This window comes from Schistocerca americana, chromosome 1, assembly GCF_021461395.2.
Source record: "Schistocerca americana isolate TAMUIC-IGC-003095 chromosome 1, iqSchAmer2.1, whole genome shotgun sequence".
Lineage (NCBI taxonomy): Eukaryota > Metazoa > Arthropoda > Insecta > Orthoptera > Acrididae > Schistocerca > Schistocerca americana.
Window position 1 is genome coordinate 550250689 of NC_060119.1, and position 20646 is coordinate 550271334.

At 39.6% G+C, this 20646-nt stretch overlaps 1 protein-coding gene across 2 annotated transcripts in view; it reads left to right on the forward strand.

Annotated features, from left to right (window-relative positions):
* Nucleotides 1-20646, forward strand: part of LOC124624779 (WD repeat-containing protein 35) — a 199388-nt gene that overhangs the window by 55147 nt on the left and 123595 nt on the right. For both annotated transcript variants that reach the window (XM_047149129.1, XM_047149130.1), the window contains exons 3-4: nt 8257-8423; nt 16558-16660. In XM_047149129.1, the coding sequence (XP_047005085.1) occupies nt 8257-8423; nt 16558-16660 (270 nt within the window). The remainder of the gene's footprint in view (nt 1-8256; nt 8424-16557; nt 16661-20646) is intronic.

Sequence of the window (20646 nt, forward strand, 5' to 3'; positions counted from 1 at the left end):
AGGCTAGGCCACTTAACTTCCGCTCCTCGAATTGTGAAAGTTATAATGCCCCATTCACCATGCGGGAACTCGAAAACGCACTTGGCCGATCACGGTCCTCTGCTCCAGGGCCAGATTCTATTCATATTCAGATGCTGAAGAACCTTTCTCCTGCGGGTAAACGTTTTCTTCTTCGTACATACAATCGCATCTGGATTGAGGGACATGTTCCCGCATGCTGGCGCGAGTCTATTGTTGTCCCGATTCCTAAGCCGGGGAAGGACAAGCACTTGCCTTCCAGTTATCGACCTATCTCGCTTACCAGCTGTGTCTGTAAAGTGATGGAGCGAATGGTTAACTCTCGATTGGTTTGGCTGCTCGAGTCTCGACGCCTACTTACCAATGTACAATGTGGATTTCGTAGGCGCCGCTCTGCTGTTGACCATCTGGTTACCTTGTCGACCTTCATTATGAATAACTTCTTGCGGAAGCACCCGACCGCGGCTGTGTTCTTTGATTTGGAGAAGGCTTACGACACCTGTTGGAAGGCGGGCATTCTCCGCACCATGCATACTTGGGGCCTTCGCGGTCGCCTCCCTCTTTTTATTCGTTCCTTTTTAATGGATCGACAGTTCAGGGTACGTGTGGGTTCTGTCCTGTCCGACACCTTTCGCCAGGAGAATGGGGTGCCACAGGGCTCAGTTTTGAGCGTCGCTCTCTTCGCCATCGCGATCAATCCAATAATGGATTGCCTCCCAGCTGATGTATCAGGCTCCCTTTTCGTGGACGATTTTACCATCTATTGCAGCGCGCAGTGTACACGTGTCCTGGAGCGCTGTCTTCAGCGTTCTCTTGACCGTCTTTACTCCTGGAGTGTCGCCAATGGCTTCCGTTTTTCTGCCGAGAAGACGGTCTGTATTAACTTCTGGCGATACAAAGAGTTTCTCCCACCGTCCTTAAGACTCGGTCCCGTTGCTCTCCCAATCGTGGAGACAACCAAATTTTTAGGCCTTACATTTGACAGGAAACTTAGCTGGTCTCCACATGTGTCATATTTGGCCGCCCGTTGTACCCGTTCTTTAAATGTCCTCCGTGTTCTCAGTGGTCTGTCGTGGGGAGCGGATCGAACCGTCCTACTTCGTCTATATCGGTCGATCGTCCGCTCCAAGCTGGATTATGGGAGCTTCGTATACTCCTCTGCACGGCCATCCATCTTACGCCGCCTCAACTCCATACAACATCGGGGTTTACGACTTACGATCGGAGCATTTTATACCAGTCCCGTAGAGAGTCTTCATGCTGACGCTGGCGAATTGCCACTCACCTACCGGCGCGATATACTGCTTTGTCGGTATGCCTGTCGGCTACTGTCAATGCCCGACCATCCGTCTTATCGTTCCTTTTTTGACGACTCTCTTGACCGTCAATACGGGTTGTATGTCTCTGCCCTGCTACCCCCTGGCGTTCGCTTTCGTCGCCTCCTTCAACACCTTACTTTTTCCCTCCCTGCAACCTTTCGAGTGGGCGAGAGCCGCACGCCACCTTGGCTCCAGGCTCAGGTCCGCGTTCACCTTGACCTCAGCTCGCTCCCAAAAGAGGTCACTCCCGGTTCGGTCTACCACTCCCGTTTTTTGGAACTTCGTTCGAAGTTCATCGACATGACTTTCATTTATACAGATGGCTCTAAGACCAATGACGGGGTCGGGTGTTCCTTTATTGTCGAGGCACAAAGTTTCAAATACCGGCTCCACGGCCATTGTTCGGTCTTCACAGCTGAGCTCTTTGCCCTCTACCAGGCTGTTCTTTACATCTGCCGCCACCGACATTCTGCTTATGTCATCTGCTCAGATTCCCTGAGCGCCATCCAGAGCCTCAGTGATCCGTACCCGGTTCACCCTTTCGTACACCGGATCCAACGCTCTCTTCAGCAGCTGGTGGACGTCGGTTCTCCAGTTAGCTTTATGTGGGTTCCGGGCCATGTCGGTATCCCTGGGAACGAAGCTGCAGATGCCGCGGCCAAGGCTGCGGTCCTCCAGCCTCGAACAGCTTCTTGTTGCGTCCCTTCGTCCGATTTTAGCAGGGCGATTTGTCGGCGCATCTTATCTCTGTGGCATGCCGATTGGGCTGCACTTACCGACAACAAGCTTCGGGCCTTAAAACCTCTTCCCGTGGCTTGGACGTCCTCCTCACGCCCTTCTCGGCGGGAGGAGATCGTTTTAGCCAGGTTAAGAATTGGACACTGCCGGTTCAGCCATCGCCATCTGCTGACGGCTGCGCCGGCGCCGTTCTGCCCATGTGGGCACTTGCTGACGGTTAGACACATTTTAATGTCCTGTCCAGATCTTAACACACTGCGCCTCGATCTTAACCTGCCAAATACTTTCGATGCCATTTTAGCGGATGACCCACGAGCAGCTGCTCGTGTTCTTCGTTTTATCAATTTGACACACCTCGCTAAGGACATTTGATGATGCTGTTTTTTAATCCTATGCCTGTCCGTCTGTCTTTTATCGTTTTTTCCCTTTTAGTTGTTGTGGTCAACTTGTGCCTCGCGGTGCATTCTTAGAGTAGTCAGGGCGCTAATGACCATTGAAGTTGTGCGCCCTAAAACCACAAAAAAAAAAAAAAAAAAAAAAAAAAAAAAAAAAAAACACACACACACACACACACACACACACACACACATGCATATGCACAAAAATCAGTGACCTGTTATTTACATGCGTAACATGACCTGTGCATAGACATCTAATGCCATATACTGCTACAAACGTACCAACAAACTGTCGGATCCCTGATTGCAGCATTAGTAATGTATTTCATTCCAAAGACGGACATCAAGCTGTTAAGTAGGTTGACAAAATGTTTAGGCTCATCAGTGTGTGTCTCTGTGTAGCATCACATTTGTATGTGCATCTGCCATTGAACACATGTATCCTTGTGAATAGTCACACTGAGAATGCTGTGAGTACTGTGAAAATAGTTTTAAATTATGTGTATCTTCTGTAAACTTTTCTCACTTTTATTGTAAATTGCTTTGTTTGTCTACAGTTAATGTTGTTTGTAAGTCATACATAATCTGTATGATGACACTGTAGAGGGTCATGCCCACTTTTGCTATGCCATCTGGTGCTCACAATTTGTATGCTTGTAAAATGGTCAGTAATCGTGTATCAATCTGCTCTTGTTTGTTACCATTAAAACATGGAACTATTATGTCCACTGGTTACTTGAAGTTCCAGCATGCATCTCTTCTTATGATTGTATTGGCTTTATTTGTATGTCAACATTGGTTTTGTAACCCATTTTTATTTCATATGTAGTTATATTATTTATTTTACATGTTGATGGCAAGCACTGAAATGCATAATATCGGAAATAAATTCCATTTGCATTCAGTTAATGACTTTTGCGTCAGCGTCCCATCCAGCATTTTGCAGACTACACATATTTTTCAGCTCGGCCATATATCTCCTTCATTATTTTGTCATGGATCCGTTACTAAAACAAATGTCTAAGACACAGAAAATTAAACAGTGTAAGCCCAGTATCAGGCCACATTATGCATATTTGCATTTCCAGCTATTAGGTCATTAGTTGAGCTCATAGTTTGAATTTGGCTTCAGTCACACACGTAGTAGTTGTCAGCTGGAAGGAATCCCTACTTTAATAATTGCGTTTGATTCTCCGCACTCTCACTTGGATTCAGTTGATAAATTTCCATGCTTACCTCCTCCACCCATCCCGGTAGCCTTTCTTGAGGCGGGATCTATCCCTGGGTGTTTTCCAAGTGTACAGCTCATTTTTACTCCCTTGTTGTTTTGAGGATGGTGGTGATTTCACTGGTGGTACTTGTAAAGCTCCTTTTTAGATTTAAGTATTGCAGTTTGTTTCCTGTAGAGAAAATGATTTGAGAAGGTGCATGCTTTGTGTATTCCACATCTGCTGTGACCTCTCTAAAGATATTTGTTGGTGTTATTTTGGCTGGTATCAGTAAGCTATTTATGGGGTGGGTCATAGGCAGCCTCTTACATTACATCAGCTGGAGTTCAAGCCCATGTCTACCTCCAGACCAGGATGCATATTCTGCCACTTAGTTGCTTAATAACAGACTAATAATGGCCACCATGTAAGGGTGCGTTTCCCATGTCCTGCTTTCCAGTATTTTTCGGAGGTTGTTACGTGTGGCAACTTTTTCTTCTGTTCTGACAGTGATATCTGCGAAATAGGGGTTGTCAATGATGACTCCATACTGTGAGGATTGTTGCATGGCTCCAGTCCTATTCCATTATGCTTGACTTTAAGCTTTTGATATCCTTCTGTGTTTTAAGATGAAATACTCATGTTTGAGATGTGGCTGGATTTGGTAGTATGAGTTGTTACATAATTAATTTTTTGTTTGTTTGCAAGGGCATACTTGCAGTCCCAGTACACACTGAATTCCTCATGCCACAGTACCATAATAAACCAGGAAAGAATCCAGAACAGAATGGCAGTGGCCAGTGATAAAGTGGAGATGGGCTGTGTCACTTTGTTTTGGATCCTCTAGTGGCATGTTAATAGTCATCCAAACAAACATTATTATTATTATTATTATTATTATTATTATTATTATTATTTATTTTTTGTTTGCCCTAATGACAACAATTTCAGTACGAAATTATGGGTTTCAGCTGTCAATGACCACTTTTAGATCATAAGACAGATGCCATGGTTCTCTCCCATCACTGAAGAAACCTTAATGCAGACAACCAGTGATATATGAAGCCAGTAATTTTGTATCAAATTTGTTGTGATTGTGCCACAGAATAAATTATTTAAAAAAATTAATCATTTATTTCACGTTTTATTGAGGTGATACATTAAACACTATTACTACTCCTCATAATTGTTTAGACTCACGATATGTATCCAAAGTATTGAGAGCAGTGTCGACATTACTTTCATCCTCTTCATAAGATATTTGGACAACAATCACTATGGTGTTTGCGTAAATGAAAGGCTGAATTGTAGGTTCAATGGATAAGTTATCATTGTGTATATCAAATAGAAGAAATGATAATGCACTGTCATGAGGAATACCATTCCACTATAGTATCCATCTATTGTTTCTTCACTGAAATTGGTACACCGTTTCACATGGTGGCATAACAGTCATTCTGTCAAGGGGCTTGTCAGTTCACTGTGGTGGCACAAATGAAGTGTGTTTGCAGTCCATCATCTACATCAGTGTGTCACCAACATCTGTGTCTGCATCTACAAGATTACTCTGCAATTCATGAATAAGTGACTGGCAGAGGTTTCATCGAACCATCTTCAAGCTATTTTTCTACAGTTCCACTCTCGAACACTGTGGAGGAAAAAACAAACGCTAAAATAGCTCGATAGATTTGTCGTAGAATCTCAGAACATATTCTGAGCTCAAACATAATGAGGTATCTCAAATAGAATAACCTATAACCTCCTTAATGCCAGCCAGCATGTATTTCAAAAACATTGGTCATGTGATAGCCAATTCACAGTTTTCTCACGTGACGTGCTGAAAACTTTGGATCAAGGCAGCCAGGTAGATGCAGTGTTCCCCCCCCCCCCCCCCCCCCCATCCCCCCCACCCCCCACCCCCCAAAAACGCATTTGACACAGTACTGCCCTTGCACTTATTGTCAAAAGTACAGTTATATGCAGTATCAAGTCAAATTCATGACTGGACTGAGGACTTTCTGATAGGGAGGACGCATCATGTTATCTGGAATGAAAAGTCATCGACAGATGTATAAGTAACTTTGGGTGTGCCCCAGAGAAGTGTGTTGGGACCTGTGGAGTTGTTATTGTATATTAATGACCTTGCAGAGAATATTAATAGTAAAATCATCCTTTTTGCTGATGATACAGTTACCTATGATGAAATACTATCTGAAAGAAGCTGCATAAATATTCTGTCAGATCTTGATAAGATTTCAAACTGGTGTTGAGATTGGCAACTTGCTTTAAGTGTTCAGAAATATAAAATTTTGCACTTCACAAAATGAAAAAAAAGCATAGTATTGTATGACTATAACATCAATGAGTGACTGTTGGAATCGGCCAACACATTTTAATACCTGAGTGTAACACTTTGTAGGGATAAGAAATGGAATGATCACATAGGTTCAGTCATGGGTAAAGTAGGTTCATTGGTAGAATACTCGGGAAGTGCAATTAATCTACAGAGGAGATTGCTTACAACAGAGATACTGAAGGAACTGAACTGGAGGACTCTTGAAGGTAGACGTAAACTATTCCGAGAAAGCCTGTTAACAAAGTTTCAAGAACTGGCTTTAAATGATTACTCTAGGAATATACAACAACTCCATACCTATCGTTCACACAGGGATCGTGAAGATAAGAGTGGAATAATACTGTATACACAGAGGCATTCAAATTATCATTCTTCCCATGTTCCATTTGTGAATGGAACAGGAAGAAACTCTTAATAACTGATGCAGTGGGACATACCCTCTGCCATGCATCTCATGATGGTTTTCAGAGTATAGTTGTAGATGCAGATGTAGAACATGCAGTTCCAGAAGTAAATGTCAGTAGAGTTCATGATGTGAATGGATAACCAGAACCAGTCCAGAGTGTAGCAAAGTCATGTTAAGTGTATACAACAATCCAGGGACTAATCCAAATCACAAACATAAACCAGGCAGTCAAGACTCTGCTGTTCAATGACGTATAACTAAAGGCTGCAGAGACTAGTGAGAGAATGACTATCTAGAAGCAAGCCATGGTTTTTATTGGTAAGTGCTCATTGGAGGGCCACACCACCTGGTATGCTTACTATGGCTGTAATCTAGAGCCTGAGTATCTCTGATGTATTCTCCCTACCAGCTGTGTTGGATACTAAACTCTGCTAGCCATCGTATGATGTGTGTGGAGGGTACTATTAGTGTTTGGCAGAAGACACTTCTGGTACCACTATAATTCCCCCCTTTTCTTTGTTCCAATCATACATAGTGTTTTTAAGCTTCCATATGAGCTCCAATTTTTCCAGTTTTTCTTGTCACGCTCATTTTGTGAGGTGTCTGTGGGAGAAAGTAACATATCTACTTCTTGTTGAAATGTACACTCTTTGAATTTTAAAATGCCTCTTTTTGCCCTTACTAAAGAAACCAGTGATGAAATATGCCACCCCACTTTGGATTTTGTTTCTCCTTCCTTTTAGTCCTAGCTGGTAACACCATCAGACTGATGAGTAGTACTCAAGACTCGGTTGAAGAAGTGTTTTGTAACCTCCTTCTTTTGTGGTTGAATCACATTTTCTTATATGATTCTTCCATTGAGTCTCAGCCAAGCAACTGATTTCCTACAACTACTTTTGTGTGGTCATTCCACTTTAGATCACACAGGACTATTACCCTTAAGTACTTTGCAGTTGCTACTGCCTTCAGTGATTTATCACCAATAGTGTGATTAAACAGCAATGGCTCTCTCCGTCTTTTTATGTTCAGTATGGGGCATTTATTTCTATTCAGGGTTTACTGGCAGTCCCTACAGGTTGTTCTATATTTTGCTACAGTATTCTCATTTTGCAACCTTGCTGTGATAATAGACTTGTCCATGAACAGTGTATGTAATTTTTGTACAAAAATAAACAAACATTTGTGGAGCTGATAGTTTTCTAGTAACCAAGAAATAAAGGATCGACTGGTGATTTAAGAAGTGCTACTTTTTATCACTGTAGTATAGCAAAATTTTCATATATTTTGGGATGTATTTGAATTTACTTTGGCCCCTATTGTAAAAAAGACCCATGTTACTGAAATGAAATAAAAGTTTTAGTTTTTACCTTGATCCTTGTGTACACGTTTTAAAAGGATAAGAAAATCTACCTGTGTGTGTGTGTGTGTGTGTGTGTGTGTGTGTGTGTGTGTGTGTGTTGCTCTCTTTATTCACAAACTTAAGTACATTACAGTGTAACATTTTTCCAATAATGGATTGAGGCATTTGGAGTAAATAATAATTTACATCATTGATGTGCAGATTTTCACCAGTGATGAGAATGAATTTGTAGTCTCGTTTATGGTTTAAATCTGGTTATTTTTCTAAGAGAAATTACAGAATTTCACTCAAAACCAGTTAAGTTTCATCCAGTCTCCAGAAAATCATCTTACTTAGTTACACAGAGGTAAATAGTAGTTTTTGAGAAATATATCAAACCTGTTTTTTTCCTGTGACACAAGAGGCTTTTTATGAGTAGCATTTTGTTTGAGAATTCATTTATAATGTTTTTAGGGAAGGATGGAAAACTGAAAGGGCTAGCAGCACCTTCAAACTTGTCTATGAATCAAACTCTGGAAGGCCATAGTGGACAAATACAAGTTATTACATGGAATGAGATTCATCAGAAGCTAACAACAAGTGATCAATATGGACTCATCATTGTGTGGACACTATACAAAGTAAGTTGTGTATGACACTAGGAATCACCAATATGTGAACTCTCTTCTAAATTTCACTACAAAATAGAGGTTGTATTTAATTGTAATATTTTGCTTTGTGAGAAACAGTTTTTATTCTCTGTCTTATTTAAGGGAAGATGTTCATTTTGTCTTTTACAATCATGAATACATTTTGTAATGAGGGTGAGGATGAGGATGATTCATTTTCTCTTCTTCAGATCATATACAGAAATGAGATAATGATTTGTGTGGGTTACAAGTAATGTGGGATAGGCAGTTCAAAAATTTAATATGCATTAGAACAATGTTAAAATGACTAATAATAGATAATTATTCAAGTTTGAGAAACTGGCTTGGTTTTCAAAGCAGTGTACAGCTTTTAAATTTTGATTCTGTGAGCAGAATCCACCATGGAAGCTAAAGGAATGCTGTACTTGGCACATGATAAAGACACCTTTCCACTATCAACAAAGTTTCATTTGCTTCACAGACTGTGCTTTGACTTAAAAAAATTGACCAGTTGCGAGCAGGACTTGTACACTGAGGGCTCCATACAAACTTAATTGTGTATATAGATAGTTTATCCATCCCATTTATCAAGAATTTGGACCATTTTTGCCTGTTATTGACATTGATACTGGCAAGACATTGGTCCCAGGAGTCCCAAGACTTTTGAGAAAGTTTTAATTTTTAAGGTGGATAACAAATTACAAAAGAAATTTTTTTCATGTGTTACAATTGCAAAGTAACAGTTTTTTGCTTTTTTTCCCTTTACTTGTGCTGCAAAACCATGCTTCTTGCCAAATTTCATGACTCTAGATCAACGGGAAGTACCCTACATGTTGTAATTCCTGAGAAAATGGGTTTTTAACAGCTGGACAGACCGACAGACGGACCGACAGACAGAAAAAAAGACAAACGACAACAAAGTGATCCTGTAAGGGTTCCATTTTCACTGATTGAGCTATGGAATCCTAAAAATATATGTTTTGGTGCTCAGGTCACCACTAAATAAAACCTTGGTCAACATGTCTGTCACTACTGTGGGGGAAGATAGTACTGTGATACTAACGTTATTCTGGGATATTTTAAGTGTGCTCAAGGCATGGACATAGTTGCATGACCTTCAGCTGATCCACAGCAGCAAACTACCATTTTCTTTCAAAATTGTCAATTGAAGAAGAGGATAAAATAGTGACAACAGCTTTATCTTCTCTTGGGCCATAGTCGAATGTAAGAAACACACAGTCAAGCCAATTAGTCTCTAACAACAAATGTAGACCAATCATAAAATGTCAACATTGGGATGAAGCCAGAGTACATACCATTTGAAAGGAGCTTCAAAAAAGTGAATAAGAAACACTTCAGTGAGTACTTGCCAATAGAGATACCGAGGATACCAACAAATCACAAGGAATATAAAACTTAACTGACCTAATCAAGTGAGTTTTGAGGAAATAGATACTATGAGAGTGTAGGACAGAACGTATTAGAGGACTGGTCGAGACAACTGAACTTCATTGTGGGTGAATCGGGACAGTGAGGAGGTGTTGTATCCTATATGATGAGCAAATTTTTGAGAACTTGATGGAGTGGAATTGGTGATTGTTGTCAGTAACTATGGTTCAAGGCCAGGCCCTCAATTGCAAAAATCTGTGATAGTGCACAGGTTGTAGAGTATGCTGTTGCTGACGTCACTCTACCGATAAACAAGAATTTTGAGAAAGCCTGCATTACTATGAGCCAAACAGAATTACTGTAGAGGGCAAAATTGATTTGTAACCATTCGACAGTTTGGTTGGTTTTGGCCAGGTAGAGAATATCTGCTTTTCGTCCGAACACTGTTGGCACCCCTTGGTGACATGCTCATTGCCCTTGTCAATAGCTGGCTGATACACATGACACTGTGTTACCACTTTTGTTCACCATATTCCCCAGTGTCCACTATGCAGAACCTGGGGGAATGGCAACATGGTGAGTGTCCTGTATTGCCTTGGACCAAGGTCCACAAACAAAAATATGGTAAGGTAATGATGCCCAAGCCATGTTTTAAAAGAAGCTCTGTAATCCTGGGGTTGAACAGGAAAGAGATCAAACTCATGACTGGACTGATTACCATCCATGGGAACTTCAAAAAAAACACCTACACACAATGGGTGTAATGGAAGAGGACCCTAAATGTAGGATCTGTGATGAGGGTGAAGAAACTGCATCGCACCTAATCTTTGAATGCATGGCATTGGAGAGTAAAAGATACAGAATCTTCGGGACAACTAGACCTGAAGAAATTGTGTCTAACAGAAAACTGGTAGAAGGACTCCTTGCACTATTTAAGGGCACTGGTTGGCTTTACTAGATATACAGGGAGTGATACCACACAATAAACCTAGTTTCGGTGCGGGCAGTGGCGGGTCAGACCTAAGCTGTTTTAGCTGTCCTGTTAAAATCAATCAATCAATCAAATCCTGTATTGCCAGGAGGATGGTGACAGATAATCTGTGCTTCAACAAAAAGTGACCCTTTACTGCCATTGTCATAGGAAAAGACACACACTGAGGGTAACCACATTGCAACCCTGTCTTGAGGTGTTGGGTCAGATGCTGTTTCTGGCACCATGCTGCTACGGAGAGTGGAAGATCTGTGAGGTCATGACACACAGCCTGGTATAACTGAAAACACACATCATCTTCTTTATTGAAATCTTGGACACATGGGGGGAGGGGGGGGGGGGTACAATAGTGAGTCTGTGTTTAGATGTTTACTCATGGGCTTGTGTAAAAAATGAGTATGAACTAAAGAGCAGTGTGCAGTGTTGAAGCTTTTACATTGTTCGGTTCGACAGGGCTGATCTAAGTCTGAACAGTGCAAGTAATGGCTTATGATCTGGTACTAGATGAAATTTTGTTCCATACAAGTACCTATGGAACTTCTGAATGGTATAAGTAATCACCACTGCCTGCTTTTCAATTTGGTAATGGTTGATTTGGGCAGTCTTGTAAATGTATCTGATTGGTTGTTCTGAACCACCGTTATCTTTTATTTATATAAGAAAACTGCTCCCATACCATGCTGAGATGCATCATAGTGCTAGAACTGGAAGTTTCCCCGAAGAGTAAGGAATGAGAAATGGTGCATAGTTGAGCTTCATTTTAAGGCATGGGAAAGTCCCCTCACATTGTGGGGACCACATAAAAGCTACCACTTTCTTCCACAAATGTTCAGTGGCTTGGCAATCTGAGGCACATTCTAGAGGAACTACTTACAATAATCAACTTTCCCAAGAATAGCATGCACTTCTTTTTGATTTTTGAGTCATGGCATCTCCTCATTTGCTTGCATATGTCACTTGCTGGGGTGGATTCCATGCTTTTCCATTGTAAATCCGTAGTACTGAATGAATTTTTGAGAAAATTTACACTTTTTAAAATTCATGTCCAATCCAGTCTACTGCAATATCTGAAATAACTGCATTAACTTGTCCTTGCATTGTCACATATTTTCTCCTGCAGTGTCATATGCAGGGTGGTACCCTGCTAATCAGCTGCTCTAGCAAACTCTGAGAAACTGATGGTGTGCAGACAGTGCCAAAAGATAGACGTAGGTATATATATAGGCCAAATAGCAAATTCAAGACCAGATATTTCTGAGAATCCTCATCTAGAGGCTACTGGAGGTACACATTAACAAGGTCAACTTTGGAGAAACATGTACTTTCGTTAAGACAGGAAAATAAATATTTCAGACGTGGTATAGGGAATACATCTGCAACAATTTGGGAATTATTAGCTTTGAAATACCAACACAACTGGAACGAACAATTTGGTTTCTTAACTATGATCCATACACTAGCTGAGATGGGAATGATGACATTTTGATCCTATCAGTCTTGATGGAATCACATAACATTTATGGAATCAGGCAAGCATGCGTGAAATGTGGTGCCATCTATGATGGCATGTTAATATGTTCTTCTTTGTTCATTGCACACCCTGATCCTGGGGAGAACAGATCTGCAGAATGAGCACTGAAGTTTGCCAGGTCCTGATGAAGCATGTTTGGTGCAAATACACGCACGTATTTTGGTATAGAAAAACCTGAATTCTTTGAATTGATGGAGTCTGAAAAGTTTTATACTTCACCATCCTTTATAACCAAGAAAGATGTATCTCTGACAACCCCACTATAAGACGCTTGCATTCCAAACAGGCCTACAACCAGGATGCTATGGCTGCCAAAGATGTTGCAGTTCTAGGATTTATTTCTTATGGAGGAGATCTGAGCAACCAGTTGTACCAATTGATGATCAGTGACACTGAGACACATGTGTCCACATGGAATGTGACTTTGCTCTGACCTTTTGACAGCTCACTCATTAATTTGAGCAGATTACCCTAGCCTGATGACCCTGTATTGCAAACTAGTAGACCTTGAGGTTCTCTCTCTCTTTTTCTTTGTCTTCTTTGCTGTTCAGACACTTCTAATATGACCTGATATGCCCCCCTGAAAACACACAGCATTTAGAATTTTGAGCACTGCTGTTGCAGATGTTTGATAAAACACAGGGGGCATGACATACGGTAACCCTGCCACTTCCAGTGTGCAGGAGAGGATGCTGAGGAGGAAGAGAAGATGAAGAACTTGTAGGACACTGAGACCACACTGCCTTGTGTACTGTACTTTCTGCTTGTCATGAAAAACTTGTGATCAGAGAGGTTGTTTGATGAATGAGTCACTGCAGTCCTACACAACATCTCTGCGTCTACCAGTGTTGACTGGTGATATGTCTGCTGTGATGCAACACTCGAGGCAGAACTTCATAGTCCTATAGAAAAAGCTTTTCTATAGCGTGCACATCTTCAAACTTAAGTGCTATTTAAAGGATGGTGTTGAGGAGGTGTCATTCATCCATAGTGTTGGTGTTTGCACCTTTTTATCTGTTGCTAATCTGATTGTTCCACCACATAACATAGAATCAGTGTAGATTTGTTTGCAGCTTGTTGTCATGTGAATTTGCAACCATGGTTTATACCCTGCAATTCTGCCTCCCACTCCTTGTACAACTGATTGGACTCCTTGTGGCACTGCTTCAAAGCTAGTGTCGCTGAAACTACATGGATTTTCTAGATATGATATTCTATCAATACTTCACAGGTGCGATAAAATTGCAATTCTCAAGTTTCTCTAAGGGACATGACTTTTGAAGGAATTGAACCACCTCCCCTTCAAAGCATTGAAATGTTGGTGCAATTGCTGAAGATACAAATTCCTCACTAAACGAAGGAAATGTCAGGGTCACTGGCAAAGCATCTTTCAGAGCAGCCAGTTATTGTTGCATGGCATCCAACTAGTCCCTTCTTTGCTGATGGAGTTCGAGGAGCAGCTGCTCCAAGGTAGCTGCACTCAGGTTTGAAACTCTCATCAGCAATTGTTATAAACTGTGAAGTCCTCAGGAATAAATTAATTTACGCTGAGCACACAAGCACAGCTACACAGAGCAGTTCATACCATATTCTTCCAAGCTCTCATACAATGCCAAACATAAGTTGTCATACAAAGTCACAAGATATTGGTGGCCGTAAAGTGAGAAGAGCTTCCATTGACACAGGAACTCTGAGGGGTGTATTTAAGGCCAGAGCTCAGACAGTGATTGTCATTGAGATCTTGCAGACAAATGGGGTGATAGACATGCTGCTGGTGTTGAGGCAGCAAGTTTTCCTTCTTATCATTATGTCTTGCGGCATCCTGCTCATGTTGTATCTTTGGCAAGTGCTGTGTTGGAACTAGAGTGGGACACAGTATTGAGCATGCTAGTCTGCCTCTCCATATCAACATCATTGTCAGATATAGCAGCTATACAGCCATGCTTCACAACTTTGCCTAAGATTCAACCCTCTGTTACTTATTTGCTGTTTTCCACACTTTACGGAGGCCTTATTGTGTATCATATTGGACTGTCAGCTACAGGAAAAAGAATATAGTCATGAAGGGATAAAGTTGTGGTTTGAGTTCTGGTCCAGCACACAAGTTTGTTTTCTCAAGAAGTTTCAGTATTAGTACATTTTACCCAAAAACGTATTAAATGTACACTTTATCCTTTATATCCTACAAACGATCCACTGTGCAACTGTGATGACCAGACATTATTCTCTAATCAGTCAGAGAGCAGCATCAAAAGATGAGTACACCAAGTCTTTGAATATAGCAGTCATATGTGCCAAATTTATTTGCCCACTATAAGTACATACCAAGTTCTGTAAACTGTGACATTAAGAAGAATTTACATTCATATGTGCTTAAATACCAGGATCTAATATTAGTTATTTTGCTGATTTCTGCATTGTGTTTATTTTTTTAAAATATATTTTCCTGTGGACAATAAGCCATCACTTAAAAGTGCTTCTGTTTTTATAATTACTGTCTTCCACACCTACTGTACTGAACTTCTAAATAGACACGCTAGGGTAAGCAGATGACTACAGCAAATAGAAAATTAAATCTTTTTTATCACTTATGTAGAAATATCCTGACATATGGGTCATACCAGAGATAAAGAATCATATGCTTATTACTACATTATGGAGTGTGTTCTAGAGCTAAGCATTTCAGTTGTATAGATCATATTTACTACTACATCAGCATATTGTCATTTGATTCATAGATTGGGATTTTCAAGTATGAGTTTAGTCCAGCTGATCAAACAAAACGTCTTACTAGTCATTTGGTTAACATGAGGATGAGAATTCAGAGATGGAGTACACTAAGCTTTACCTTTGTCTCTCTGATCACTAGTAGTGCAAACATATTGCTGTGTTTCCAAATGTTTCACCATTCTTGTTGTTCACTAATAAGGAATTACCTTTCTTTTCAGCCTGAGAGTCTGTCTTACCTATTAACAAATCAATGAGATCTACCCCATTTTGTCTCACTGTTGTTTTATGTTTATGCAACATTAATATAGCAGACATTCACAGGTGCAACTTTAAAAGTTAAATTGCTTGGAGAAGTTCCTGAACCTCTCAAAATTAACACAGAAGCCCAGCAAGACGATGGTCGGTCAACAATTCTCTTCAGTCTGGTCTTAGACAAGGTCATGAGAAAGTGGGTTAAAGGTAAAAAGGATCCATCTAGCACAAGGAAGAGGAAAATTCAAGGTGAAATGTCTCACTTTTGGTGACAATATTGTAATAATTTTGAAGGAAAAAAGGGATGCAAAGATAATGAAGGAAACACTTTACAAAAATGCAGTTAAAACCGAATTACAAATATGTTAAGAAGTCAAAAGATTTGATGAGTTTAAGTATTTGGGAAGTTGGATACAATCATATGGGTTAGATAACCCCACAAGTAAAGAAAGATAAAAGAAAATGGAATTAGCATACAAACTCACCCAAAATCAATGTAATGAAAGATCAATTTTGTTCCAGGTGAAAAATAAGCATATGCAACAGTAATTAAATCACAGGCACTATACAGATCTGAATGCCTAACACTGAATGAAAGAGGTGAACAAGAACTGGAAAGAAAGAAAGAAAATACTCAGAAATATTTTAGGACCACAAAAGAACAAAGATAACAACTGGACGAGGAGAAGTGAAGGTTGATAAAGAAACATAGAAACACAGACACTATAAGGAAGAGGAGATTAAAGTTTTATGGTCATATTTACAGAATGAATGATAGTAGGCTAGTGAAGAAAATTTTTAATTACATTTCCAGATTAAAAACAGCACAGGCTTGCTGTAAGAGACAAGAAGGGATTTGAGAAAACTTAACATTACAGAAGACACCATGCAGGACAGGGAAAATTTCAGGTTACTAATCCATACTGCAAAATTTTCTATCCAACAATAAAACCAACAACCTAGGGGTGTGATGGCAAATGAACAGAGGCAGGCCATCGGCCAATGCATGAAGAAGTTCTGGGACGATAAAAAGAGAAAGATTGTACCTTAGTCTTAGGTTCTAAGTGGTCTAGAATCATCCAAATAAGTAATAGTAATAATAATAATAGTAGTAATAATAATAATAATGATAATAAATGTAGCGAGTAAGAATTACAGACTTAAAATTTTTCTTGTGTGAGTTCATTTTAATCAACTGTTTCCTAAGTGCTTCACTGACTGTTTACTTCCAGGGTGCCTGGTATGAGGAAATGATAAACAATAGGAATAAGTCAGTTGTTAAAGGAATGGCATGGAATTCTGATGGTCAGAAGATCTGTATTGTGTATGAAGATGGTAAGATTTTTGCTTCTTCCTCCCGCCATAATTTATACTGTATTGTAATAAGAGCAGAAAGAACACAACAGTCAATCTTGTGACCATTATAAATTATTATTTTCAAAAACTGCCAGTTTTGGAGTTGTTGTTGACCAAGGTAAAAGGCAAAACTTAGCAGATGAACTTAACTGTTAATTATTATTATTGTTCTGGTCTGACTGCTCCGACACAGTTCTGCATGCTACTCTATCCTGTGCAAGACTCTTCATCTCTGAGTAACTTCAGTAACCTACATCCTTCTGAATCTGCTTACTGCATACATCTCTTGGCATCTTTTTACAATTTTTACCGCCTCCCCCCCCCCTCCCTCCACACACACACACACACACACACTCCTCTCCAGTATTAAATTGGTGATCCCTTGATGTCTCAGAATGTGCCCTTCCAGCTAATCCATTATTCTAGTGAGGTTGTGCCAGAAATTTCTTTTCTCCCCACTTCTATTCACAACCTCCTCTTTAGTTACATGATCTACCCATCTAATCTTCAGAATTCTTCTGCAGTACCACATTCCAAAAGCTTCTATTCTCTTCTTGTTTAAACTATTTATTGTCCACGTTTCACTTCCATGCGTGGCTACACTCCATACAAATACTTTCAGAAAAGTCTTCCTGATACTTAAATCTATACTCGATGTTAACAAATTTCTCTTCTTCAGAAACACTTTTCTTGCCATTGCCAGTCTACCTTTTATATCCTCTCTACTTGAGTTATCATCAGTTATTCTGCTGCCAAATAGCAAAACTCATGTACTATTTTAAGTGTCTCATTTCCTAATCTAATTCCCTCAGCATCACCTAATTTAATTTGACTATAGTCCATTATCCTCATTTTGCTTTTGTTGACATTCATCTTATATCCTCCTTTCTTATATCCATCTGTTCAATTGCTCTTACAACTCTTTTGCTGTCTCTGACAGAATTACAATGTCATCGGCAAACCTGAAAGATTTTATTTGTTCTCTCTGGACTTTTAATTCCTACTCCAAATTTTTCTTTTGTTTCCTTTACTGCTTGCTTAAAATACAGATTGAGTAACATCGGGGATAGGTACAGTCCTGTCTCACTCCCTTCTCAGCTGCTGCTTCCCTTTCATGCCCCTCGACTCCTATAACTGCCATGTGGTATCTATACAAAATGTAAATAACCTTTTGCTCCCTGTTTTTTACCCCTTCCACTTTTAGAATTTGAAAGAAAATATTTCAGTCAACACTGTCAAAAGCTTTCTCTTAAGTCTGCAAGAGTCGGTATTTCCTTGCTTGTTCCTATATTTCTCCGGAATCCAAAATGATCTTCCCCAAGGTTGGATTTCACCAGTCCTTCCATTCTTCTGTAAAGAATTTCTGTTAACGTTTTGCAACAATGACTTATTAAACTGATTGGTAATTTTCACATCTGTCAGCAAATGCTTTCTTTGGAACTGTAATTATTATGTTCTTCTTGAAGTCTGAGGGTATTTTGCCTGTCTCACACATCTTGTTTGCCAGATGGAAGAGTTTTGTCATGGCTGGTACTCCAAAGGCTATTAGTAATTCTAACAGAATGTTGTGTACTCCTGGGGCCTTGTTTTGACTTAGGACATTCTATATACTCCATCCACCTTTCTGCTTTCCCTTCTTTGCTTAGAACTTGTTTTTCAAGAGAGTTCTTGATATCTACACAGGTGGTTCACTTTTCTCCAAAGGTCTCTTTCAGTTTTCCTGTAGGTGGCATCTATCTTTCCCCTAGTAATATTTGCTTCTGACTCCTTATATTTGTTCTCTAGCCATTCCTGCTTAGTCATTTTGCACTTCCTGTCAATCTCATTTTTTAGACGTTTCTATTCCCTTTAACCTGATTTATTTACTGCATTTTTTATATTTTCTCCTTTCATCAATTAAATTCAGTGTCTCTTTTTATTAGCCCTTGTCTTTTTACCTACTTGATCCTCTGCTGCCTTCACTATTTCATCTCGCAAAGCTATTATTATTATTGCTGTGAAATTGGTAACACATTAAGAATCACAATAAAGCCAAATGGAAATTGTTGAGCGTGGTCAGTGCATTGGTTTAGGCCACAATCCTTCCTCTAATGTTACTGCTAACAACATTTTATTAAACCCTAACAAAAAAAGAAAAGTGATTGTAAAATATGGGGAAGAAAAAAGATTACAAATGCATAATGTTGTACTACATCTGGTTTGAAATATTGTGTGCTAATTTTTTGGCTGTAAAAATTAATAACACTTCTCCTAATCTTTTATGCAGTTGTCCTTGAAAAACAATGAAGGTTATCATTTGACTGCCTCACATTTTTAAATTTGCGGGTAACAGTTTGGATTTTGCAGACCCAGTGACAGGCCACATACTTGTTCCATACATTACTGCACCCCCCCCCCCCCCCCCCACTCCCCGCCCCCACTCATACGTGGCAAATGTTCGTTTGCATAATGTACAGTTTCAGTAAGGAAAAATTTAAATTCCCTAACTATTTGCACTCTTCTGTGGTTTTCTTAAATCATTTCAGCAGCATTTCATGATCGTTGTTACAGTAATATCATATCTGATTCTTCATCCCATCCTTATTCAGCTGCGGCAGAGTTCATCTCTGTTGACCGAAATCCTGATGCAACATCAAATCCACATTCTCCTCCTCTCCGTAATGCAGAGTAGATGTTGAAACACCTAAATAGAGTATGAGTCATTATACAATAGTGGATAAAATTATACCATGTACTATTTTCGTGCAGTCCATACTGTTTACTTCCGAATATTTTGCTCTCCTTCCTACCTAATATCCCTGAAGTTATACACACATAACACCTTTTGTTTTCTATTTAGTATAATCTGATTAAAATTACTTGTTAATCGACACTTCACTCCTTTGAATTGAGTTCATCCAATCACAGCCCACAGTGTCACACAAGACTCTAAAATTTGTCATTTTTTTATGTAAATGAGTGGGTCAGTTTAGAGACGTACCATGCCATGAGAACTAAAATTTTGCAGGTTTTTGTGTTATTTAGGAAAAGTGTGCAAAATAACAACTGCAGAATTGTTTTTTGGAATATTCCAGTCCCAGATAACACCATAATTGGTGTCATTCGGGTGACTTCCCTAGATGCTTAGAAGAAATATTTAATTCCTTGAAAATTATTAAGAAACTTTTGATAGGGAGCAGGCTATTGTAACATGTTAGTTTAAATACATTACCACAAACTCATAGTAAACACCTACAGTCATCATTTTTAATAAGTACACCCTTTAATTTGACTCCATTTCTGAGTAGCACATTACTTAAAATTGGAAATAATGCAGTGAAATAAACACACTTTCAATCACAATTCATATATTTCATAAATAATTCTCAACCATGGAAGAAAGGGACGCACCTTATTCCAGTGGCATAGAGAGTAAGTACTTCTTATTTTTATAGACATTCATCATAAAAGAAAAATAATTCTGAATTATTACTCGCTTAATGTGCTAGATACAGAACAAGGTATATATGGGGTTGGAGCACCTCCACACACACACCAGTATGATGGCCAACACAAAAGGTCTACTGCCATCTCTGCAGATTTATTAGTTTTCATTAAGTGAGTTCTTGCAGGATGTGGATATTGTCATGTTTGTGTACATCTGGCTATGATTAGTCATTAATATGCACTCATCTGGAGATAGATAGATAGAAGAATAGTTCACCTGTGGGAAGATGATGTCAATTTTCACCTGTGTGATAGTAGATGTATTCATAGTGGTTTCAGCTTCGTCCCCCAACAGATAGCATAGTGGCATAGCTACCAGAGTGCCATCTGTGTCCACCCTTTAATAGGGAATGCTAACAGCTCGAAGCCACAGTGTGGTGCAAATGTATGAAGCAAGAGGGCAACCATGCCATGAGAGACGCACTCGTGCTTCCTACAAGCAACTGAGTAAGTTTGACAAGGGTCAAATTGTGGACTTC